General features: G+C 40.8%; 1 protein-coding gene across 2 annotated transcripts in view; it reads right to left on the bottom strand.

Annotated features, from left to right (window-relative positions):
* Positions 1-24,258, bottom strand: part of BLVRA (biliverdin reductase A) — a 29,397-nt gene extending 5,139 nt beyond the window's left edge. Inside the window, exons 1-7 of one of the 2 annotated variants that reach the window (XM_059850024.1) lie at positions 24,099-24,258; positions 12,627-12,722; positions 7,315-7,442; positions 5,589-5,708; positions 4,866-4,963; positions 3,357-3,464; positions 2,782-2,953 (exon numbers count right to left, since the gene is read on the bottom strand). In XM_059850024.1, the coding sequence (XP_059706007.1) occupies positions 2,782-2,953; positions 3,357-3,464; positions 4,866-4,963; positions 5,589-5,708; positions 7,315-7,433 (617 nt within the window). In that variant the 5' untranslated portion in view covers positions 7,434-7,442; positions 12,627-12,722; positions 24,099-24,258. The remainder of the gene's footprint in view (positions 1-2,781; positions 2,954-3,356; positions 3,465-4,865; positions 4,964-5,588; positions 5,709-7,314; positions 7,443-12,626; positions 12,723-24,098) is intronic. The other variant, XM_059850016.1, reaches the window with a different exon arrangement.
* Between the last annotated feature and the right edge of the window lie 2,121 nt (positions 24,259-26,379).

The raw sequence follows: 26,379 nt of genomic DNA, 5'->3' as shown, positions 1-26,379 counted from the left end.
TTTTTCATCATATTCCCAAAGAGAGGTTGATTCTACTTGATTGGTAAGCAAAATGTATTCATTTTTAATTAACAACAACTTCTACTCTGAAATAAGCCTCTCATTTTGCTATAAAGATAAGTATGTTGCAAGCCCACACATTATTTAAGCAATTTTGCAGCTTAAGAAACAGATTTGTATTTTATGTCAGAAAATTGTGAAGGGCTGGAGCTTTTTTCATAGACAATTTACCCACTGTAATTAAATATTTGCATCAAAGTATTATCTAGCTACAGATACATTTCGTTATTTAAAAGTGTTAGTAGAGTTACTTACATGCAACAAATCCAATATTTTTGACATCCAAATAAAGCCGGGTTACATATGTTGGGTAGTTAAAGAAAATTTAATCAAGCACTAACAAACCACCTTTATACTGACTGCAAAGCAAATGGTCTGCAGTGAAGAAAACACCCTAACCCTTCTACAGCCATTTTGTCTTTCCAAATTGTAAACTGATAGCATTTTCTCAGCTACACTGAAAAAAACCCTTCTGCTTTTCTAATTCCCTTTTTCCTCAAATAATGAGCATACCTCGCTGGACTGCAATAGCTCAACAAACCAATATAAAGCAAACACTCTGTGTACCGCCAGAAGAATTAGGCTGGTTTCATGCTTGAAATTCTGGGTCCACTCAGCTTAAAATTTTATGCCGCAACTTCTGCAGAAAGCATCTATTGCATCATTTTCTATGAATGTTCAATTTGAAGATATTTTATTAGACTTTGAAAGCTTAGCTCTCCCCAAAAACATAAGTTCAAATGTTTCTTGTCAGTATATGTTTAGGAATGCCTTCAACTTCTTTTAAACATTTTCCTTTTAACTTTTTGAAAATGCCAATATTTTTATTTTATCATTAAATCAATGAGAGGCTCCCTTAGCTTGGACGAGAACTAGACAATTAGACCCTATTCCTAGTTAACATCAAAAGAAATGCTGCCCAAATCATTACCTCTCCAGCTTGCACTAAAAATTGATTTCTGACATTTACTGAATCCAAGCTTTGTAATCCTGGGACAAGAATTGCAGTCCCAAACCAGATGCGCTGTCAGTAGAGGTTTGGCTCTTCCTGGATTGCTCAATGTTGTATCACAGAGAGGCTGTCAGCTCAGCTGTCTTGGACACACAACAGAGGCAGAGGTCATCTCTCAAATAGCTGGGTGCCGGCATTAACACACACCTCCAAAATCCACCCAGAGCCAGAAGAGCAGGGAGGGTGGGCTGTGCAATGGAGACAGACTACCCTTTACACAAATCCCTGCTTAACAAGCAGAACACAGGCTCCTGCATTCTGCACCTGCTGTATCTTCAAAGGCAGAAAATGAATTAACCTGATTTCTCAAGGTTACTGTATTCATGTCTTTCAAAAAAGGATGGGGTACCCCTCATGAAAGGTACAGACCTTCACCATCCCTTCAGCAAAATAATGGTTGGGAAAATTAGATATGTAACACCACCACCGTTACTGCTGGGCCATAACTTCACTTGACAGAGAGTGGGCCAAATTCTCTACTGCAGTAACTCCCCTGACGTCAGTGGGGGAAGGTCAGCAGGAAATATGGCCCCAGCACCGAACACAATACAGGAACGCTATGTAATTTTCCACCCACCCTAAATTCTCCCAGAGGCATAAAACTGACTGTCCCCAAAGTTATTAAAACACGGTGAGAAAACATTGATCCATACAAATAGTAGTGGCCAAGAGAAGCAAATATTGGTTAGTGCTGAGGAGCAGGGGAAAAAAAGTAATCCAGAACCAGTTCTGTATCCAGCAAATATCATACATAGCAGCTAAGGACTACCCAGGAGACAGGGCAGCCAGGGAAATGTTTAAACCACCCGCTAGTTCCATCTGCTGGAAATAGTTCAAAATCTCACCCTATCTAGATCTTCACAGCTATCATGTTACTAGCAAATGGCTAAGAGGGTAAACAGAGCTTGTATACAGAGTTCTGTCCTCTCACAACTGCATTTCACAAGGAATTGGAAATGCTGTTTTATTTAAACAGAGAGGAAGATTGCTAAAACAAGATGATAATCCCATGATAAACTGCAATGGGGTTTGTACAGTGGCTGATGAAATGCTTAACCAGACCTGTGGTGAAGCTGTAAGTTTAAAGGAGCCCTGACTATTCACTCCCCAAATAGCTACTCCTTCAGGTTACTACTTTAACACATTTATCTAAAATGCTGGGTTAGGTTTGGGCTTTTAAAGAGGTCTATCGGCATATCTGCAATCAAAAAAAAAAAAAAAAAACAAGGAGTTCCATCACCATTGGGTAATTTCTCTCTACCTTTTCATATCAGATAATTCTCAAATTGTATCTGGTCGCTTTGAACTGATGTTGTAAGTAACTTCAACTTATTCGAAAGGACATGAACTTTGCACAGATGGCCCAGATTGACCAAACCTGAGAGTTTCCATCACTCTCTGGACCAAGCTGAGTAGTCAAGATACAGAATGGAATACTGGGGACTTACTTCATAGTTGTAATATACCGCTTTTTAGCAAGGCTATTAAAAACATCCTAGTTGATAGGAAGGATATTGTCACCACATAATAAAAGAGAGATCAAACTCAATATTATAAAATACATCTTTAAAAGACATGTACACTTTCATGCCAGCCTCCACCCATTCTGTTTTCACAAGAGGAGAGGAGAATCCAGAACTCATGCAGGCAGAAGTCCTGCAGATGATGAGGAGGAGCCTGGTTCACGTGCTGCCATAGACATTACTCACTTCTTGTTTGCTGTCAGAAAGTGAACAGTCATTCTGGAATAATTCTTATCCTTCTGCTTCTCTCTGGTGGCAGAGGTAACAGTGAGGTCTCCAAAGAGGTCAATTAGCCACGTCAGACGGGCAATTCCACTGAAAGCTGGGAATCCTGATTTGTTTTCATCAAGGACACTACCTGGTGGAATAGAAACTCTTGAGGAACAGGAAGTAGAATAATGCTTTCTGCATAGGAAAGGATGAAGAAACTGCAGCATTGCAGGCTTAAAGATCAGGGTGTAGAAAGGTCAGTGGGTGGACTGAGTAGGAAAGTTAATAAACACATTTAATGTCAAAATGGATCAGTTGACAAGCTGTGGCAGAGAGGGCTGCACAAAGTACATATACAACAAGCCCTTCAGGACATACTGAGGACAGAAGGGTGTATGTGGATTCAACAAGGGAATTATCCAGAACCAGTATCTGTGTCTCTAGTCAGTTTATAGACAGTCTTGTGTGAAAGAACTGAATGAAGCCTGGAAGCACTGGCATTCCTGGGGAGTAAATCCAGATGGACTTTTGATTTCTTCAGAGGTACTGACCTGTGAAATGCAAGGTTCCCTTCACCAGGTCTTTCCCAGCCACTTCTTTTTTCAGCTGCTTGTACTCTTCAGTAAGAAGTTCAATGTGCTCCACATGGAGTACTTTACCTGCCATTAAAATAAAACAAAACAAAATCACAAAAAAAAAATCAGGACAGATTAAATAAGTTTTCTGTGTGAATCAAAGTCCTGTCTAAACAGTAAAGGCTTCACTAGCCACCAGTGGGAACTCACACAGAAATATTCTTGCATGCCTCACAAAGTGATGTCAGGAAGAAAATCAAACCTGGATACATGGGCTCTGAGCTGAAGCATCAATTTGGGTTAAGGATTTCCAGGAGACAACAAATACAGAGAGTGCAGGAACAGTAGCCACTACATTTAACAGAAACTCTGTAATGAAAGCCAATACTCAGCTAAGGCTGAAACGTGAGTCTTCAGAGTAACAGATGGATTAATTCTTGGCCTCTCTCCCCTCACATTTCCTTGTTCTGCATTTTTCCTCCCAGGGCAGTAGGAAAGAAAAAGAAAAGGGAAAAAAAAGCATAATGCTCAGACCCAGATTGGAACAATATGTTAAGGAATACCTCCCTTCCAACTGCAATGAATTGGGCTACTTTGAAATAAGAGGTTATCCAATACAAGTTAAATGTGTCCTTCATTCAGTATGTGTTTTTCTGGAAGATTTCCAGGAGACTCATTGTAGGCTGCTGACACTAACTGCTGCTGCTTCAAGAAAAGAGCCATAAATTCTGCTCAATGGGAAACCATTTGGTGAGCAACAAGGCAGTAACTGGTATTGGTACAGGGAAACAGCAAAGCAGAAACCCTATACCTCCAGTGTTTCAGGACAAAAATCACAAAGGAGATCTTTAAGAAGCAGTGGTATAAAAAGTGCAGCTCATCCAAATGATTTGCACTCTACTTCTGCCCTGCACTGCTCTTCCCTTTGCAGCCCCATTCATCCCCACTGACTGCCAGCTTCTGACCCTTTGCAGCACTGGGATGGGACCACACACTTTCTGGAAATAAGGAGATATTCCTTATAGACAAGCTGTCATTCAGACAGGACTGCCTTGCTGGCCTGCAGTAGCATGAGCAGCTGTGTGTGGCCAGCACATCACAAATGCAAGAAGCTAGTAGAGCTGTCTGCAGTTCCATTTCCAGGAAAAGAGAGGACAGGGAATTGCACAAGTTCAATAGCTGCACTCATCAAGTGTTTTGCTATCACAGTGACAGAAGTCTTCCTCTTTAATTGCATTCTAAGTGTCACAAATAGAGGCTAGAGTTTTTGTGAGGGCAAACATACCTTACTCCTAGCACTGACATTTGTGTGTTTGTTCCTCTGTTGGCAGAAGTCTTACATCCTAGACTGGCACATCCCTGAGACAGTCATACTGCCTTGCATGTGATGACTAAAAGCAGGCTGGAGACTTGCCTTTGAGTTTGGTGCCTTTGGTGCTACCCAACAGGTAAAACTGCTTACGCTCTTGAGAACAAATGTGTTACCTTTCTGCTCAGCCATCTCCCAGAGCTCATGGGCTGCCTTAGCAGACAAAGCCATGGGGTACTCAACAAGGACATGTTTCCCAGCTTCTAAGAACATTCTGAAAGGGATAAAAGATCAGCCGTTAAAAAGAATATTATCCTAATCCTCTCTCACCTTGCAAGCTGCTTCTCATTCCCACAGCCAGCTCCACATGGAGAAATGCACAACATGGAGTAACAGAAACAAATGGCAACTTTCCTAGGAATGATGGTGTGGTGCACACATCACACACTTAAACAGCAGGGGAGTGGGATTTTAATTCTTCTTTTGCCACAGAATTCCCTCACTCACCTACACCAAGTTGCTAAAATGCTACAGCGTTGAGACTGCAATTTCTGACTTACAGACATGTAAGCAGTTGGAGTGGGGCACTGGACTACCCTTCCACAATACAATCTGTGAGGAAAGGCTTTAAATCCTGTTTTAAGCTGCCTGTCCATCAAACACAGGTCTAGAGGTGCAGAAATGGAATTACTTGGGAAATTAATGCATCTTAAATCCTACTCTCTTCCAGGGCTTATTGGTGCTCTAGGGAACTCACTATCATTCACTTCAGGCTTTTAGTCTGGCAGTCTTTCCTCAGAGTTCATATCTTCTCCTGCAACAGCTTTACACAGTTCCTCTGTGCTTCTAAAATATAGGGGAAAGGGGAAAAAGAGCAGGGGGGAAACCCCCCAAAATACCTGATGGTTTCTTCATGGCTTTTATTCTCTGTGCTGATGAAGGCTGCATGGATGTCTTTGTTTCTCAGAGCATCTTCCAGGCTAATCTGCTTAGCCTCATTAATACTGCCAAAACTCCTCCTGTATATTTAGCATGAATACAACCAACATAACTGTCACAGTCCATTCCTCCCGACCATATGTTGTGTAGCAGTATTTAAAAATTGTCCCCATGGACCACTGTCTCACTGAGTTGAACCAGGGTATAACAACCAATTTCTTACTCAGGAACAGCATGAGCACTCACAGACAAAACTGGAATGGAGAAGAGAACCAAAAAAAATGGACCAGTGTGCAGGTGGTGGTATCAGTCCAGAAACTGGCCTGCTATTGAACTGTCAAGTCATTTTTGGTTTTGGTGTGTTGGTTTTGAATAAGCATTTTTACCAAAGAGATGCTGTAAAAGAGTGACTTGAAAGAGGACAGTGCTCCTATGGGAGAACTCCCCACCATCCTGGACAATGTGGACAAAAGCACTTGGGATGGCAGGGATGCACACAACTGCAAGTACAGAGATGCAGGAGAGGGACAAAGCAGATGCTTGGCTATGATGGCTCACCTTGCAACACACACAGCATATCAGTGCTAAGGGGAAAGCTCTCTTGGGCAGAAAGCTGAGCACAGCTCCAGGTGAAAATGAAAAACACACAATCCTTCTAAAAGCCCTTTGCATTACTACTGACTGGAGTAGGCACCTTGACTGTGTTAGGACAGGTGACAGAGGGCAGGAAGGCAGGCTATAAGCAGGACTTGAAAGCAAAGACAGGTGGTGATTGTGTGTGACTGGGATTCAAGGAAGATTACTGTGAATCATGCATTTCAACAGCATTGTTTCTCACAAAAAAAACAGTGGTGGAAACCCTATCTTCAGTGCTCCTCAAGGTTACCTGTAGCACTGGCAGAGGCATCAGAGAACCAAAAGTGTATTTGGCAGGAAGATAAAGTGGGTGACCTGATCAATCCTATCTGTCTCAAACAACCCTGCACAATTTAAATACAGCTAGAAAAATACATTCACAACCTGAGATCTATTAAAGGTACTGCCTATTTCAAACTTTTATGCTCCACTGTAATGAGTCAGGCAGTAAAGCAGGAATGCTCAGAGGAAGGTCCACACTAAATTTCCACAGTTCCAAACTAGTGAGAAAAACTCCTGTTCTCTAAGAAGCATAAGAAGGATAAAAAGCAACCTTATTGCATGTAGCAAATAATGGGATTTTCTTAGATATCTACAGGTTCAATAGCTGGTTTTAAAAAAATACTCGAATTTCACTATGAAGTTAGAGTATTGGGGGCATTAAAACATGTTTTTGCAAAAGAACTTTTTAAAACTCTGCAAAATTTACTTTTTTAACATTTCCAGAAGTTATTTCATGCAGATATGAGATCATTAGCACACTTACTGTCTGCACTACCTTAAATCTACACGAAATTCCAGTCAGACAATTTCTTTTTATCACACAGATTTTACAGCAAAAACATCTCTCAGTTTTTATTTTGGTAATTTCTGAAAGATCTCTCACTAGGGTAACCTATTTGTTCCCTCCTGCAAAGCTTTCTGTGCTCACTTCTGAGCTGCCACTCAAAATGACAGGCATATTTGCACAAACTTTCCCTTTTTGGCTTGAAAAAGAAGAAAAAAACATTGCAATATACGTATTAGACATGCTAAGATGAAATTTCTAACCTGGATACAAATCCAAGGAGTTTCAGGTGCTCAGAAGGGCTGGAAGGCATCGGATTCATCAAGTCTCGGATTCGTGCTAAGCCAGCAATTCCAACTCCAACCACCACTGTCCCAAACATTTTGCTAATCTGTCCAAAAAGGAAAAAAAAGGCAACTTTTTTTTTTTCTTGTAACAGGGACAAGTGCAACTGGGAAGGAAGGTGTGAGAATGGATACTCTTGAACCCTCCTTTCATAGCACCAAACCTTATTCAGGTGTCTGCAACCAACTAACAGATGTGATGCTATAGGCTACTGACCTCACTCACATCCCATTGAAATGGGATCCAGCAGTTCACCCTGTCATAGGACTGGTCTTGAGATTTGTATTTAACAGCTATTAAATCACAGCTCCAGCAAAGTTCTTCCTTTCTGTGAATAGAAGTCAGACTTCAAAAGTGAGACATTCTTCTATTTATATCACCACTTCCAAGCTGGAAAGGAGCCAAAAGGTTCTGCAAACCTAGCAGAGCTTTATATAAACCCTGCTGACTTCCTGAGCGTCTGCAGCACAGTGCCACACACACAGTCCCAGCCCTCAGCAGCATGGCTGGAATACTTTGGGACAGGAAGCAGGGAGCATCTTTGCATTCCCCACGTAACCCCCAGCACACCCTACAATGCCAAGTTGTAACCAGCCACCGAATTTGATCAAGATGCTTGGTTGACATTTCCATGCCCAAAGAAAGCTTTGCCATCTCTTTAATGACAAGCAGGCATCTCTTCAAGATTTACATCTCCCAGATGCAATTGCTGACACAACTGCATAATATGGAGGGTGAGACAGGTATTGCACTCACTGGCTGGGCTCTAGGCCTCTGGCAATAAATTCTTCTGTTGGTTTTATGATTTGCTGTTGATTTGCGGAAGCACTTGACAACTGATGAAATCTTTCAAACCTGCACTGTTTCAGCACCTTGAAGACTAGCCACACTTTGTAAATTAATTGAAGATTTACAGGAAAATGGCCTAAAATTACTCAGGTCAGATCAGACTCTTCATTTTTTGTTCCTTCCATCTCATGAAAGCACCCCTGCAATCTCTGTTTCTTGTTTCAGTCTTCTTCCTGCCACTGCCAATCCCTTCACTTGAGTGAACTCTTTAGACTGTTTACACTACTTGGCTGCAGCCCTTCACATCTTTCTGAGATTGAGATGGGAAAATGGACAACCCCACTTAACTCCTCCTTGTGCCTCTTGTCTGACAGGATCACAGTGCAGCAACAAAGCCGTAAGTGACTGTTTTGGCAGTGCAAGAGGTTGACAGCTGCTGGCACAAAGGAAAAAAGATCCCCACTCCAATCACATGCCATGTCTGTATTTTGTTTTCCTTTAAGCTCCTGCCTACAGTGCTGAATGCCACTCATTTTACATATGCCAAAAAGATACAAAGGTAAAACACAGAGCAGCATGTTTAGTGTAAGAAAATAAATTAGTGATATATAAAAGAGTTCTCTAGGGGAATTACAGTGACATTTCATTACCAAGTATTTGAGGTATGGCATGATGACACTATTCACCAAGGAAAAGAAGTGTGTAGGGCTGAGGTGCGGGGGGAGGGGGGGTGGTAAAGGAGGACAATGTTAACACAAAACTCATTTTCAGCACCACCCACAGGCAGAATCCTGGTCTGGGCTCTCCATCACATTTGCTTTTCTCTGTGGCCAAAGAAAAACAGAGAAAGACTTGCAGAATGACCTCAGCTGGAAGGAGCCCCAGAAGGTCACCCAATCCAAACCCCACTCAGCTGCACTCAGCACGGCTCTCCATGCTGAGTTCTGACTGCCCCCATGGCTGGCTATCCTTTAACCTCCCATGCCCCAGCCACAGCATTTGACCACTGTCACAGGAAGAATTTTTTTTAGTACTTTAAGGCTCCAAACAAACATGATCAATGAGACTTTTAAAAGGGCTTATGGTTGTTCATGTACTCTCAGTAAGATGCACAGGAGAAATACCAAGATACTCTCAAGAGGTCAAAACAACAAAAAAGATTTTACTGGCAACTTTAAAAAATCAGACAAATTTGTCAAGTTTAGTGCAACATTCGAACAAAAGATAACACTTTTTAAAGCATTAACTTGGCTCATTCAGCTTTCAAACTTGGCTCATTCAGCTTTCAAACTCAAAGACAGTTCAATTTTAAGTTACTCAAAAGTCCTAGAAGAGGGAATTAGAAGAGAGAGCAAGAAAGAAAGAAAACCAGAAAATAAATAGAAAAAACCAAACGTAGCTACCAGCTCCCGGCTTCCAGCAGTGTACAGACACACATTCCAAGAGGCAGTACAGTCAAGATATCCAACTGCCTTGTGTTGGGCCTTAAATACCCCTTGGCCTTCCCCCAGGTGGGACTTCTGCTCATCCGGCCACTCAGGAGCTAAGCTAGGGGCTCCAGAGGTGGGGTGGAGCATCACCTCTGCTGTGCCAGGGATTGGCAGCCACTGCCAGGCTGGGATACAGGCTCTAGGGTGGGGGTGTACAGGGCAGGGCACTGCCCCTTCCTCCAAACACTTGTAGCCCATAATGTCTCGAGACATCAGTCTTTCCAGACTCTCACTTGTCCAGCTTGAAAAGAGCTGATCAGGAGCTTACTTTAAGTTCAGAAATTTTCAAGGTTAGTGGAGTGTTAAGCTGTTAATATCTTCCCATTGCCTTCAGCGGGATTGGGAGCTGGAGTTGTACAGAAAACAAATTACCCTGAACCTCCTACAGTCCTGTTGTTTCCAAGAACTACTTTTTTTTTTTTTTTTTTGCTGGTGAGCTGCTGACCTCTGCTTCAACACAGTGGAGAAAGTGGGGGAGCTGACTGCTTTCTTCAGGGAACAAAGAATGTCTCTCTGCAGATGCTCAGGTAGCTGAACATTAATATTTTTGCCTCTCCTTTGAAAAAAGAATTTCCTAGTTTCTTCTGATCTCCTCAAAATGAACATTTAAGAGAAGCAAGATGATTTCAACCTAAGAACAAAACCTGTTACTGTGCAGCCTGTTGCCATAGCAACCAGCCATTTGGTCCAGGTCAAGGGTTCAGTGGCTAATACACCAAAAGAGACAGCTATTAAATGTATGTTCTGGAACCTTTGCTTACACACGTAGCTAAGAGAAAAACTGCTGTGTTTGCATCCCTGCTGTGGCTTTTTATTATCCTTATTTTGCTCACACACCAAAATCTGCAGCTGCTCAGGGAGAAAAGTAAATTAGGTATTTTTCAGAACTGTTACAGACCAGGTAAGAGCAGAATAGAGAATTCTCATCTGAGAACCCAGATGAATATATAGAAGTTTACTTCTTCTTTCAAGCCTTTACAAGAGGATAACAGCCACAATAATCTTTCAAGTACAAAAATGATGAAGTAGGAAACCCAAATCACAAACTACTCTGCATGCCTTTCACACCTTTTTCTTAAAATCAGTGAGTTAAAGTGCTAATAAAAAAGATTTCAGAGGCATTTTCAAGGCTTTTCAGGAATTTCGGTTCCTGTCATACTGGAAAAAAGTCATATTGTAAGTGATGCAACAGTATCCAAAAGCCTTTTCTCCACTCTTTCCTAATTGGCTGTATGAAAGCAAAGAGAGCTGATGAGATGATCAGGAGATGTCTTTCATGCTCACATACTGTGATTAAGGAATGCCTCTCACATCACAGCAGCACCCATCCTGGCCGGGTTGCAGGCAGCCCTGCCAGGCTCACCACAGGTCCCCTCTGAACTGGGGCAAGGGGGATGGTGGCTGCCACTGACTGCTGTAGAAGCTCTTCCCCCCGACAGCCAGCACAAGTGGCTCCTCTTACCAAGAGAGAGGAGCCCTGCATGGCACGCAAAAAGAGCTGAAAAAGGCAAGTAGTTGAAGAAGATAATTTATTCTACACCAATATATCATCGTACCATCACCCCTCTGCTCCTGAGCTTTCTGTGCTTCTGCTGAGTAAATCCTACATTAGCAATTAACAAACAAACAAACAAACAAACAAACAAATATTCTTGTAAAATTTAGCAGCAAAACAGAATATTTAGCAGCAAAACAAATAATGGAGTAAGTCCAAAGAACTCTGTCAACCAGCACCCGTGTTCCTCCCCAGTGCAATGACAAGCGGGACCCAATATCTCAAAACTGCTAACACTCACTGAGATAAGCCTGAGGGAAGTGAGGCTTACCTCTGTTTTGTGCAACATCACTAAGGCCATGCAAAGTAGCACAGAAGCAAGCTAAAAGGCAGAACTTAGGAATTATCTCCCTTCAAGAAAATTTCTCATGTCATGACTAGACATTACGAATGAGTACAAGCACCTTCTCCCGTGATGTATAAAGAATTTCAGTAAGCCTCCTACATTTTCCCTGCAGTTTACATATGAATGAGTGACTCGCATCAGAAATCAAAATATTTTATAGTTAATGTCACAGGTAATAGCATAACACTGATGCAGGAGGCTTTCCTGAAGCAATCTCAGCCTGGTGTTTTAAAGTGTACTGCTTCAAGTGCCACATGCATCTTAAGAGTAGCAGAAACCTCACAGAGATAAGTATTTAATCTGAAAAATACTGTTGTCAAGGACCACCAGGGACCACCAAAAAGACCCCAGGACAAAAGAACACATATGTAAAGTGGAGGGAAAATATGTTAATGACTTCTGGAATATTATTATCATACGTATGTTTATTCTGGGAAAATCAATGAACATATATGTAAAATATAGTACATAAACAGGACCTCTTCTGTATTCAGCATGCATGATTTTTGGAGGAGATATCCCCTCGTGCATCCAGCCAAATAAAGAATGCTGGCTTTATGATGCTACACTGGCATTAAGGAGTTTTTATTTTTACTGATTTTTGGTAACAGACTGAGGAAGTTTTCCACAGTTCCCTTCAGATGAATTTATTGTTTAGACATCATACAAAATATTTTCTCACTGCAGCAGAGCCCTGAGATGAGGGTCGCAGAACCTTCCTCAACAGAAGGTTGCCGGGAAATACCAGACTGAGCACAGCAGTCACTGCAAAATCATCAAGATGAAAATTTGAGGTTTCTCTCAGCCCTAACTTTCTGATTTCAAATACCCAGAGAGCTGGCGGATGTTGTAGTCAGGGTGCTGGTACATACTACAACCTGTGCCACCACATCTTACTCTCATTGTCTACCCTTAGCATGAAACATCTGCCCAGAGCACAGAAAGCAGAACCTGAACAGAGTGGATTGTGTTAGTGTTATTAGTGTTTCCTTTTATAAGGAAAAACTCACAAATACTCAAATTTAGCAGCCTATTCAAAGGCATAAATACCTTTTTTTCTGCCGGAAACCAGCTATGCACTTTAACTTCTATATGTGCTGAAGTACCTCCTGGAAGGAGACCCTGCACAGGTTCCCAGCTGAAGATCTTAAAGAAAAAGGCAAAAAAATTATGGTTTGAATTCTGTTAGCATGATGGATTATTTTTGCTCTGCTTTTAGTGCAACCTAGAGAGAAAAGTAAAGCCTTCTTCAAGAAATTGACAGGCAGAAAGGTAAACCACAATGCAATTCGCCACTTCTCTTCAAAACATTAACTGAACATAAAATGAGAACTAGAAATTTTCTCAAAAACCTCCCAAGACCATTTACAGTCTCCAAATTTCAGAGGAAAACTGCAGCACCTGGAAATAACAGAGCAACCATGTAGATTTTCCTTGAGAGCTGTTTGTTATGGACTTAAATATCTACCCTTGGCAGCACCTCTTCATCTCTCTCACCCATCTCTCTGGCTATCACAACCCAGGCCACAGCCTTCTGACAGGCACACCAGCTCTGCTGAGTGAGTTAGAACTTCAAGGCACCAATGCTCACAGAGGTTTGCCAGCAGAAAACAATCCTCATCCTAACTGGCACCACTTTGGAAACAGCCAGAGGGGACTTTTCTTCCTGGCTTTGAAATGCCACTTGAACAATACGCCTGCATTGTTTTACATTTATATGCAGGTTCACCAATTAAATTATAGTTTTCCAGCTGACTGCCAAAGTTGAAGTTGATACAGTTACATTGATATATGGACAGATGCTGTGTTAAGCTGCCAAACAAGCACCTTTATTCAGCAGATGGCTGATAATAAAGAACTGCAGTTGTAACAGATATGCTGTCTCCAGCATTTATACCTGAGCAGGATGAAAGCTTTTATTCAAACACAGTTCTGCTAACCTTAGAGTCTGCAGTGGTACTGCCACCCATCACATGGCTGCTTTCCAGAGCCTGCAACTCCATATTTGAAGCAAAATCATCCCACACAACTAATATAAAACCATGAGAAATACTGAAAAAAATCTGAAGATCTGGTTTTAATATGTGACATATTCCACACTGTGGAGGGCTGAAACAGAAGTTCTGTGATGTACATGCATGGCTAAGAATGACCATTTTGTCCTGTTCTCTTGCTTGTAGTCACCCTTTGTGATTCAGACAAATTTGGTTGCTAGTCTGAAGAGGAAAGACACTTTTAAAATAGCTTCTCTACGTATCCCTGGGACCTATCTTCAGTCAGATTCATTTTGTTTGAAACTCACATTACATTTTAATATACCTACAATGCTAAGTTTGAAACTATCCAAGAAAGTACTGAGCCTGCTTAGGGGCAGGCTGAAAAATTAATTAAAGACAGACATGAATGGCTCCAGTTTTTATTTTATAAAATTAAACTGTTACTTATAATAAATTTCCAGGAACTGCTCTGGACTGAATTGCAGAATATCTTGTGAAACTTCTGGTGGGTAAATAAACAATTGCATATAATTGCAGCCTCATCACTGCTACTTTTTAAGCAAAAGACTGCTTTTATGTGGCTAATTAGAATATGCCTAAAGCAAAGAAAGCCACAAAATGTCCCCAAAATTTCTTTCAGGCTTTAATGTTCTATAACAGTTTTTGAAAGTGAATTTGACAAGAAGAGAAGAGGAAGAGGAGAGGAAGAGGAGAGGAAGAGGAGAGGAAGAGGAGAGGAAGAGGAGAGGAAGAGGAGAGGAAGAGGAGAGGAAGAGGAGAGAATTTTAACAAGCAGCAAGTCAATTATTTTGCAGTCAAGTCCATTCAGGAGAATGGAGTGTTTTGGAGCTACCAGTGATCCACAAATCCTAATTTTCCAGGTGACCAAACAACAGTATTGCTACACTACTGATCTGTGCCTGACAAATTAACCCCGAATAAAGCTAAAAATGGTACTAACTCAAAAAAGGGAAAAAAAGCATAAAACATCCTTCACCACATTTTTGACTTAACATCTGCATAAACACTAAGGCTATCACGGAGCTGAACTCTGCCAGGTCCCTGGGGACTATGAACCATGTCCCCTAGCTTCCCTGCAGAGCAATGAAGCCCCAGAGTCTCTGCACAGCTAAGTATCTGAACACTAATTACTGAGACTCTGCTTAAACGCCTATTTCATACAAAGGAACTGCTGTTTTGTGCTTACTCTTACACTGTTTAAAATTGAGTGCTTTTCATGTTAAAAAAAAAATAAAAATGGAGAACTACTTATCCATACCCTCACTTCTGGGAAAACTGCTCGGAGCTAATCACAAGAGATGCAGATGACAGGACAGCCCATGAGACATGCCCAAGAATCTCAGCCTTCCCTCGCTTACACTGCTCATTTTGTTTTTGCTGCGTCACCTACTGAGAGGTTTCTCCACCTCACTTGATAGACTGAAAAGTGCTTTGCAGATAAACTCTGATGTCAGAAGAGGCTTCCAACCTTTTGCTATAACACAACTGAAAGCGATGAACAAATACAGAAAAATGTTCTGAAATATCATCTCACTTACATCTGCCCCTGCATTTTCCTGCCAATGACTGCAGTCTTTTCTACAAGCTCTTTCTTCTTCAGAGGGCCAAAAGAACGCAGAGCTGGGCTGGGAAGAAGCAGGAAAACTGTATTTCCAGGCTGTATTCTTATTTTCTCACAGAAGTTCACTGGTTGACCCAAGGCAAGCAAATCACATCCCCTTTCCCTATCAGTCCCCACTTCCAAAACAGTGGGAACATCTTTTTTCTGTAAAGCACTTTCAGACCTACTGACAATAAGTGCAAAGTGAGAAGTAGGTATTATTACAACCTTTCTTCTTCATGACAGGAAATTCCACGCAGATCAGACATCTAGAAAATATGACTATAACTAAAGTTTGCACTGAAATATTTATATAAAACAATGCCCTACAAAAAACAACAAAACTATAGGTTTCTTCTTTTCCTTCTCTTGTTGTTAAATTAATCTGAAACCCAAATCCTAAAAGGAATTATAAGCTTGCCTAGCTTTAATCACAAGTAATCCCATTGATCTCAATGAGAATACCCCTACAAGCCCATTAAGGAAGATCTCTTGCTGGTGACTGTAATATTAGTATGCACAAGAACAAAACACATATCCAGCTACAAGTATGTTCTCTTAATATCCTTATGGACTCAAGCCCATAGACGATACCAATCTTCCGGTCCACTAAAGGTCACTGCATCCCAGATCTCTAACAGGCTGACCTATTTTGAGAATTCCCCAAATGATAAAAGCACTCCTACTACACACTGCAGTCACTATAAAGATACTGCTTACCATGGCTGATGAAACCCTCTGCCTGCATTACTAGCATGACAGCAACTCGTAACACTGAAGGCCTGCCTCATACTCTCTTCAAAGAAAACAATAAACACATAGAATTTAGCTAGTTAGAAAAGTGTACTTTTTTAGCTTTCTCATCCCCTAACCCAGAAAAAAAAAAAAAGTGTTCACCCTTCTAAAATAGAGGGTGATATAAAATTGTTTTTCCATTAACAACTAGATTGAGACAATTTAGGAAATAGATAAACTTCTGCATAATGTTGTAATCTTAAAAATTATGCCCTATCACCTCTGACATTTTATCAGTCTATCAGTCAGTATGGCCTGCAAAAATGCAATGGTTGCTCTTCAGTCCCATTACCTTTTGAAAATCTATCAATGTCATAAATTTCTAGAGAGCAGGGAAAACCAGAAGGTTTTGAATCAAAAGTAATGATTGCAGTTACTCCCTCCTAACTTTAGAGCTCAGTACTTTTCATCCTTATGGGCAATACAACACCAAAGAATCACAAAGGCCAGCCTCTCTCTCATGAAGAGTTAGTCTGCAATTCAATGTGCTTTAGCATTCAAGCAGTTGCAAGGTGCTACTCATCTGTTAAATTTGGCCTGAGAAAGCAAACACCTTTTCCGAGGTTATCAGGCACTACAGAGGTATTTGGTATCTTACCAAAAACCTGATAAAAAGGTTAAAAAAAAATACATTAAGAAGGTTACAGAAAACTCTAAAAGCATATTTCCCACATTACTGCAACTGCACATTAGGGTCCATCCAAAGCGTTTTAGGCAGAACAATGCTTTACGTGTGTATAACCATGCAAAAGCAAACCCCACATCTCCCAATTCCTAGGTTTACCCACATCAAACCCTGCGACTCCTGCAAGAAGAGATGTAGTTTTATTTGCCAAGAAGATAGCTAAAACACCATTAGTTTTGCTTTGACTGTACAGTTGGTCAGCTCTGAGTGTGCCAAAACTGGAACCTTCAAGCATGACAAGGTAGAACCTGACATACTCAGTATCAGGGTTAATAAACAAGCAAAAGAACAACCTACAAACTGGTTCCTATTTACAACTGTCTGCCTCTTTACAGATTCACCATCACCAGATTTATAGTTCTATTAAGTCTCCAAAAGGACCCCAAAAAACTGTCATCAAATTGGTCCAGCTTCAAGCAAAGTAGAAGATTCTGCTTGGCTAAAGCCACTCCAAAACTACCTATATTTAAAACATGTCTTAAGAAAGATGAACATATATCTCAGTTCCTGAACATGAATTCACAATGAATACAAAACTCATAAAAATTATAAACTGACTTGATGATTGAGTTCACACAGTGCCACTAGCTGAAGAAGGGTACAGGATGGATTGTGCCAGGATATTAACAGCATCACAGCTTCTACACACTTTGTTAAATCTCATCAGTTTGGGACCAGTGAAGCTGCTGGCAACTTCAAAGACCCTCTCCAAAAATCTGTGTAAAAATAACTATAATTGGGTGGTAGACTTAAACACCACCCCTGCCTTCTTTATTTTCTTACAGTCTGCGTTCAAAGATGTGAGCTAGAAGGTTTAGTGAAGCTGTCTGTTCAGAAGAGTATTTTAAATACACAACTTATTCAGAACCAGCATGGCCATGTAACTGGGATAAGAGAACCCAGTATCATTCTTCTTTCCTCTGCCAAATCAATGTGAACTATTACTTTATTTATAACAACTGTGGTTGTTATAAAATGGATAATATCCTATCACAGGCAGGATCGACACAAGCACCTAATTTTGAAACAACTAAAACAGCTTTTGCAGAGATTCAGGAGCAGACAATACTCTAGGTGCTGGAAGAGGGAAATATACCTTTTAAAAGAGGCAGAAAAATAACTGGATCATGGAAGTAAAAGATTTCCAGAAATGAATGCTTCCATTTGAAACATAATGCAAACATTTCCCTCTTTTTCCCTGATTTTACTAGACTGTACCCATCTCACTTTTTTCTGCAAGATTCTGGTGAAATGATTTAACAGTTACGCTTGTAAGAGAAGAGCTTTGTCCCCACCTCAAGTTCATGTCCTTAACTGCACCATTCCTTTAAACACTCAAAGAGGCCAATGAGTTCTGAAAAGAAGAGAGTGGCTTTACTGAACTACCACCATCCTGTGCTGCCAATAGTAACATAAATGCAATTCTAAAATGTCACAGCAACCCTGTTCATTACTTTATTCAGCCTTGCTCCTTTTTAAAATATCTGTCTAAATCCCTTCTTCCCTCCTTACCTTCTGCTAATTAAACTCAAGAAAGCATCTTGAGGTTCTGGGAAAGAAGACTGTGAGCTTAATATTTGTTATTTAAGCCATCTCAAGCATGACTGTGGCCCCTCCACAAAACCAGTTTTAAACACAAAATTTCTTTATTTATCATTAGAAATGGAAAACCAAGGCACCTTACATTAATATGATAAACACAAACAGTACAGGTGGGCATCTGTAAGCTGTCACTCTTTTATAGATGCTCATCTTAGATATTAGATACTAAATCTCTGTTCTTTCCTCCCATGGTCAGACTTGAGTACATAAAGGCAGAAGTGGAACTTCAGCAGCACAGAAAACGTGAATGACAACTGTCTGCAATGATCCATCCCTCTGATTTTGTTTAGGATCAAACTGAGCTGGACAAAGAATATAATAATGTGGCCAAATAACAGCTTGAGTCAAACTTAGAGATCACAAGCCATTTGACTACACTTGATATAAGGCTGGATGGCTTTTCTTCCTGATGGATTTGTTCTGCAGTCTAGAATAGGAAAGTTTATTCCAGATAGGCATGTAAGCAAAAATAAGGCCGTGTAGGAGCTGGATAATAAAAATAATAATCATGAGCACACAGTAAAGGAATGTACTTTGCACTTTTTCTTAGAACAGCAGAATGGTTTGGGTTGAAAGGAACCTTTAAAGATCATCTAGTCCAACTCGCCTGATACGAGTGTGATGTTTCCCTTTTTCCAGTTACTGGGGCCTTCATCTGATTGCCATGACTTTCCAAATACGATGGAGAGTGACTTGGCAACTTCATCAGTTCCTCCTGCTCATGACGATTCTCTTGATGAAAAAGGCCATCTGTCATTATGGCTGTATGAGATCCCATGGGCAAAAGATGAAGAGCTGGGATCTCATTTAGTAGTCATTTAACCAAAAGAAACTTGAACTCTGGAGTTATCCACACCTTCACACTTCCTTAGGAGTTGAGAGCACCTAGGACAGGAGGTGAGTTGAGTTAACTTAACAGCACCTAGGATAAGAGGACTTTCCCTCCTGTGCTTAAAGAGAGGAAAATTTTTTTTCTGATATTACAGGCCATTTGATGGTGGGAAGGTCTGGCTATCCCAAGCAACAGGGATGGGTAACATGCAGCAGACCAAGAGTTGTTTCTGAAAGTTGTTTCTCTGCCTGAGTACATGAACACAAAAAAAAAAAAAAAAAAAAAAAAAAAAAAAAAAAAAAGTGCCTCATACATCTCCCTAGTGCAAAATTCAGCCTTCTTCGAAAGATATCAGGGAATTAAGGCTGTGTCCTTGAAAGCAGTATCCTTTCTGATGAAGCCTTATCAGAAAAACTGGGCTCAGAGCAACCAGAGAATTACATGGCCACATCCCCTGCTTGCAGGGCAAGAGGAGAAAGAAAGCTCTTATCTACACTAAAACAAAGGACCAGACACTTTAAACCCCCTTTATATTATCATATAATACAGCTATTTTTATGGTTCTTCTCCTATATCTTCATTATATCTCTATTGTGCATATTACTAGGTCAGGCTGTCACCAGGACCTTATCAAGAAGGACTGGGTTAGAAACGTATCACAGAAGACCATTATTTTTGAACAGTAAGTAGAGTCAGGCAAATGACCTATTTATTTTGAAAATATTTATTCAAGAGCCCTCAGCCTTAAGGTCTCATTTCAGATGCCAGGCATATAAGAACAGGCAGTATATCTCAATTTGCAAATATTGGGCTAAATGTATGGATAGCTATTTCACTTCTCTAAGCAAGTAAATGTAAAATAGACTCTAAAAAAAAATTCCAAATGAAAACCACATTTCCTAGGGCAAACATAACTGCTGGAATTGGTTATCCTGACTTCTGGATGACAAACCTGAGACATCTCAGACACCTTGGGACTGTTTTTAACAGATACTGCACTCCAGAACTGCAAATCCAAGTACTCTATACTTACGAAAACCAGGCCTACCTCTGTCTTACACTGAACAAGAATTAAAGCAGCCTAAGCCCACGATGCCCTCCAATGCCAGAAGTGTGCTAGCCTGGTTTATAACCTCATCACTTAACAGCGCATTATCAATAGTACAGAATTCCTCCTTATCCGTGTTCCAATCTGAGTATCTGAGTTCTTCACAGATTTTTGCCACTAAAGAATCAAAGCTTTGGAGGAAGACAAAAACCAGTAATTAATCTGCCATCTCCATTCAAATGTTATGAATCTAGTTTAATGGCAAAAACAAAACCAAAACAAATAAACAAACCACAACCCCTCCCACCTCAATCCTTCATACATTTATATCTTCTGTCACCAAGACCAAACACTAAGCACAGAGAGATCTCTACCAACATGTTGATCCTACTTCCAGCCGCACACAATTGTTCTGTCTGAGAAAAATCAGCTAATTACTCCAAAGACAAGTACGAGCAAGCCAGCAAGATCTCTATGTTCATCACCAAATAACAGACTAACCAGTCTGTTGCTAATCCATGTCAGAGCCTGCAAAAGACAGTAAATACCGACTAAGGGCTGCTTTCCCTAGCAACAGAAAGGGTCACAATATATCGCTGTATCCCTTCCAGCACAGCAAAGAATCACCCATGACGTTTTCACTAGAATGACTGTGGTCTCAACTTACCCCTCACATCCTGTACTACTACTTCCTTTCTGTTATTTGGGGATTATTCAATAATCCATGCTCTTTCGGAAGGCTTTTCTCTCCTCTCATTCACAGAACAGAGGTAATGACTAGATGAAAAAGATGATTTGTACCTACACATTTCACTGAGAGCGAAAATTAATAAACACAGTAACATTACTTGAGCCATGAGAACTTCTCATTTTATTAGCCAGTGTTGTGCAGCCTTTAATTTAGTATTTATGTTAGTTACTATAACAGGAACACTAGCTGCCACAAACAGGCACCTTTTAACTGGTTAATAAAGCCATGCTAAGGGAAAAAAAAAAAAAAAAGTAGAAATCTATTTTATGCTAATTGTTCAACTCATGTTGTTAAAGTGGTGGGTTGTACTCATCTGGAGGAACAGGATTAGCAAATACATTTCTTTATCTTTCCCAGTCAGGCGGGTTTTCTACAATGTTTTCTAATTAGCACAGCAGATCTCTGAGTTGCAAACATCAGTCTAAGGAACACTTAAGTTCAGTTAGACAAGAAGCCAAAGGTCCTTTTGCTTAGAGAATAGATAGGAAACAAGTCAAATGTATATTTATCTTTTTATTATAGTTCCACTTATTTTATAAGGTTTTAAGATCTAAGTTCCGCACTTTGGCTTTACAGGCGTGAGAAAATTTGCCAAAGTTCAAGGCCAGCTCCAGAGGCATGAGACAGCTCCTCAGCAACCTTTGTTCTGCTAAGTTACAACAGGGCATGGATTATCCAGAGTGGGGTTTTGTTGATTTTGGGTTTTTTGGTTGTTTTGTTTTTTTATTTTACTACAGGATTAAACTGCAAGAGTGCCTTGGCTTTCAAACTGTTCTTTCCTAAGCCCCACTGCTTCCCCACTCAGTGAAGAAACCTTTTTAATGCCTCGCTTAATAAGCTGCACTATGAGCACAATGTATGTTATTTTAACACACTGAGCTCTACCTGCAAGTTTCAGAAAAATCTATGGTTGCAAAAAAACTCGAGGTGAAAGTTATCCACAATCCTGTCGATGTTGCTGTATGGCTGTGTAAAACACAGGAACTCCTTCCTCAGGGCATTATTGTCCCACTACGATATCAATCCACACTGTTAGTTTCTCCACTTCTTCCCAATTTTGTTTAGTTTTATCTCCTGTTGCCTGACTGCTTACCTAGCCAAGGATGGCAGTGCAGAGACAGCTCCAGTGGACCACAGCAGTAGTAATGGCAAACACCCTCTGAAGCTTCCTACAACTAATCTGCACAACACAGAGTACAATATTCCCTCTACAAGATGGATCAAACTTCAGAGGCGATTTTAGAGTCATCATTAAAAAGCAAAAATGCCAATGTGCATTCTAGTCTTGCAACTTACTGAAGTCCTGACACCATGGTGTAAGATGGAAAATGATTCCTATTTTAATTTGAAAACTGGAACATTAACTTATCCATTTATCTTTACTTGTTCTGACAATGCCAGTTAATTTTTAGTCCAGAGAGCAAAGCAGCCCTGTTCTTCTGCTGAGCTTGGTTTTCAGAGTCTGTGGATACAGCAGATATTCTTCGTGACAAAAGAAAAAAACAAACCAACAAGTCTGCCCTTTGACATTTAAAACGAAGTTGCTTAGACCTTAATGCGGGGGTCTTTTTGGCTCATTGGGTTTGGGGGGTGAGGAAATGAGTGTTGAAACACCCAGTTAGCACAACTGGAAAAATAATGAGGATACTAAGAATACGAAGTTGAAAATGACAAAGGCTGAGTCTCCTTTTTAGCTCTACAAAATAAGCACTGCCAGTCCTCTAAGAGTAACTAAAACCATACTTCACTGAATTAAACTCCAGCCCTTCACAAACAGTAACTCAGTTTACTCTTTGAAGAAATTGAGAGATTTCTATCAGTAAAAAAGTTTCTTGACCATTGGTTGTAAACCCAGGAAGAGGAGACCAGAAAAATCAGTGCTCCCAAATAAGGGAAGTTTCTTGATACAATAGTAAGAAATTGTAAAGTATTTTACTATCAATTATAATTATATTAATAATATTTAGTTATAATTTAACTAGTAATAATTACTCTCTAAGTGGTATGCACTGCTTGTGACAGTTTTTAGTAAGACTAACTAAGGCTTTCTTATATATTCTGAAAATAATTTAAAATATTAACCCATTGGTCTTTATAACACAAAGATTAAACTTCAAGTTGGACTTACATTATTGAAACATATTTGTCTTCATTTCCTCATTTATCAACACAAATGACAGAAAGATGTTCAAACACTATGTTATTGATTTTTGGCACAATGTCATTCTGTGTTCACATTTGTAACCATAGATCCAACAGCTGAAAGACTATCTTTATTCCACAAAAATTAATTTGGCAAATCAATGCAAGGAATTGGAAAAAAAAATGGCTTCCCACAAAATCAGTTCATTAAACTGTTGCCCTAATTCACATTAGTTGTTTGGGGTTTTTTAGCAAGCTCCAACACAAAAGTTCAGCAGGATGACAGGAGTTATAAAAAGGCTGAGCTTATCTTCTCACTGGGCGCAGACTGAGCCCTTGAAGCATCTTTTTTTCTTTTTTTTTACCTAGAGATAAGTGATAGCTGTGACTAGAACATAAAGTAATTAAGTGTGAGTGTGTTTTAAGCACGGATTCTGTACCATATCTGAGAACATAAGAATCACCTTTCTCCCACCAAAAGCTGTCTGAAATAGAGCCCCACCATGTCCCTTTACGAAAGGAAAATACTCTCATTCTCACTTTACACATAGGTAAACTGAGGTACAGCCTGCTCGATGGTCCGGCGTTTCAGAAGGGAGCATCAAATAGCTACAGTAAACGTGGATTTTCACAGGTCTGGAAGGAAGCTCAGCACTTCTAAAAAAAAGTCCAGTGTGTACTGGAAAGGTTTTACATGACCTCTCACTCTCACCATGCAGTGCCCTGGCCACTCGAAGATGCTACTTGGCTACTTCCACATCATTTATAGGCTTCACTACCACCTGGACATTATTCCAAACCAAGGGCTTTCCCCTTTTCTCCTTTCTCGCTGCTTCCCCCTCCCCAGGTGGTGGCCCGTCCACTTTGGTGTGGAGGGTGTCTTTGGAGCAGCCAGGACAACGTGACTTGCAGGACTCCCCCAATCCTCCAGGGGAAACGAGGGGGAAACGCCGGTGACGAGCAATCCTGGGGAGGCGAGGAACAGAAAACGAAAGGCCTGCTTCCAAATCCTAATTACAGCTAGCAGGGATTAAGTAATAGCCACTAACCTCTCCAGCTCACAGAGGAGAAACGTGGTCTCGTATAATTCTCTTCCGCTCCCTGCAGCTCCTTCTTATACAACGCTCCGCGGCCCCGGCATATCAGCGCCCGCACGCCCTGTCGCTGTCGCGGCGGCAACACCCCCTCGGCCAGGAATCCAATAAGGCGCTGCAGGGGCGGGCTGAAGCCAAAGGCAGCTGGTGCAGGCGCTCAGGCTGAGAGCTTCCTCTCTGGAAACGCCCAGAAAGCTGTCGGTGCCAGCACCTCCCTGGGGACCTCGGCGAGAGTCCCCCCGGTTAAGCGCAGCGGTCCCTGTGATTTTGGGTTTCCAAACTAATAAACTACATATCAATAAACCCTGTTTATATACTTAATATGCCTCAGTAGATGCAGCCGTTGAGAAAGAATAGGAAAAAAGGAACTTAGGATTGTATATGTATTGAGGTCAGTCACAATGGAATACTGAACTAACAGACCACAAGGATGCTTGGCAGAACGCCCAAGACAGGGCCAGAAGGAGGAATAAACAGGAGCAACTCATCAGTCTAAAGTGCCAACTGGGTGAAAGGTGTTTTTTGCAAGGGGAGAGTGAAAACACTGACTCACAGGCCACTAAGTCTAGAAACCCACTGACTCAAAAGAGGAGGAGGAGACTGTGAAGAGTGAGAGAATCACTTAACCACTAAAATTACAGAATATTCAGAATTGGAACCCACAAGAATATTCAGAAGGAACCCACAAGATCAAGAGGTCCAATTCTGAAGTGAATGACCCATATGGGGATTGAGCCTACAGCCTTGGTGTTACCAGCACCATGCTCTGACCAAACTGAGCTAAGAAGATATAATACTAATTAATGAGAGAACTATGCAACTTCTAGCCAATGAATACTGATACTTTTGTTTGCTAAAACGTATAAATAATGTAAAGTTTTGGTGATTAGGGAGCTAGTGTTTTGTGGGTTACTCCTAATTCCTTACTTTACACAAACTAGAATAAAGAAATAGAGATTCCTCTCCTTTGTGTGTGAACTGGCATTGCACACCAGGTAAGGAGCCCATGTTAAGGGCAACAATTCCAGCCAGACACTCCCAGAGCCCACTCCTGCAGTGGTTTGCAGACACTGGTACATCAGCAGTGCTTGTGTCTGCCCAGCTGCAGCCATAGGGTTTATGTTGCAGGATGAATCTGTGCTCAGGAAATTGGGAATTTCAAGAGTGCCAAGTGGGAAAGAAATCACTCTGTGCCTGGCTTTGCCCAAGCAGAAGGCATGCAGAGAGCAGCTGCTAGGACAGCGCAGGCCAGGTGTTCAACAAGCTCTTACTCAAGACTATTTGCCTCCTTTTCTACTGGGATTGCTTCCTGGCAGACAACATACCATGCATGAGCACTAGCTTTTCCTAGGGGAGACACCTTTTACCCAGATCTTACTCCCAGCCTCTTTACTTGCCATTTCTTATCTATATGCAACAGGACTTTCAGCTGCTCCTTCTGGGGCTTGGAAGATAAAAGCCGGTGAGGGTACAGCTATTTCCCCCCAGGCCAGTAGTTCCTGTTCCAATGAACAATGTATGAAATCAGGCTGGTCTGAATTCCACAGATCTTTCTACACCATGCTGATAGTGGGCATTCATACAGTAGAACCTAAAACTGTGTTACATTGCGACTACAGGTACAAAGGATAAAATTCTGTACCCTGTCATCTCAAACATACAGTAGAAATACCTCTGGAAAACCCTTTTTTTGTTTTACACACAAATGTGCTCAAGTCAACTTATTTCTGTTAAATCTTAGAGTGTGCTGTGTAAAGCAGTCATACCAAAAGAAGCCGATCTTCTTCCTATAGAAATTAAAAATCCAGTGCATCCCTGGATTCTTTAAAGTCTTTATTCTAAAATTCTGCAGGTTGGGATTTTGAGAGTGACACACCCTTCTTTCCATATTTTCTTATTTCTGACCTGTGAACTTCCTCATCAGAAAGATTACAGGAACTCAGCCTCTGCCCAGTTACATTTTGTTTGCCAGAGTGACATCTTCTGAGCCAGTTATGAAGTTTTAACTATTGCAAAACTTCTGTGGTCTAACATAACTTCGACTGCACATAGAGTTTGTGATAACATTACTATCTATGCTGCTTGTTTCAAATAACTCTTTGCATCCCCTCTAATAAGTGCTAGGGCATTTATTATGCCTCAGCAGCTTTAATTACAGTTGTTGCACAACTGAAACAAGGAGGAGCTCCAAAAAGTAACTGACAAATCATACACAAAACTAATGAGGAGGAAGTTT

This window comes from Haemorhous mexicanus, chromosome 1 (assembly GCF_027477595.1).
Source record: "Haemorhous mexicanus isolate bHaeMex1 chromosome 1, bHaeMex1.pri, whole genome shotgun sequence".
Lineage (NCBI taxonomy): Eukaryota > Metazoa > Chordata > Aves > Passeriformes > Fringillidae > Haemorhous > Haemorhous mexicanus.
Note: the sequence above shows the minus strand (reverse complement) of the source record. Positions and strands in the feature narration are given on the sequence as shown.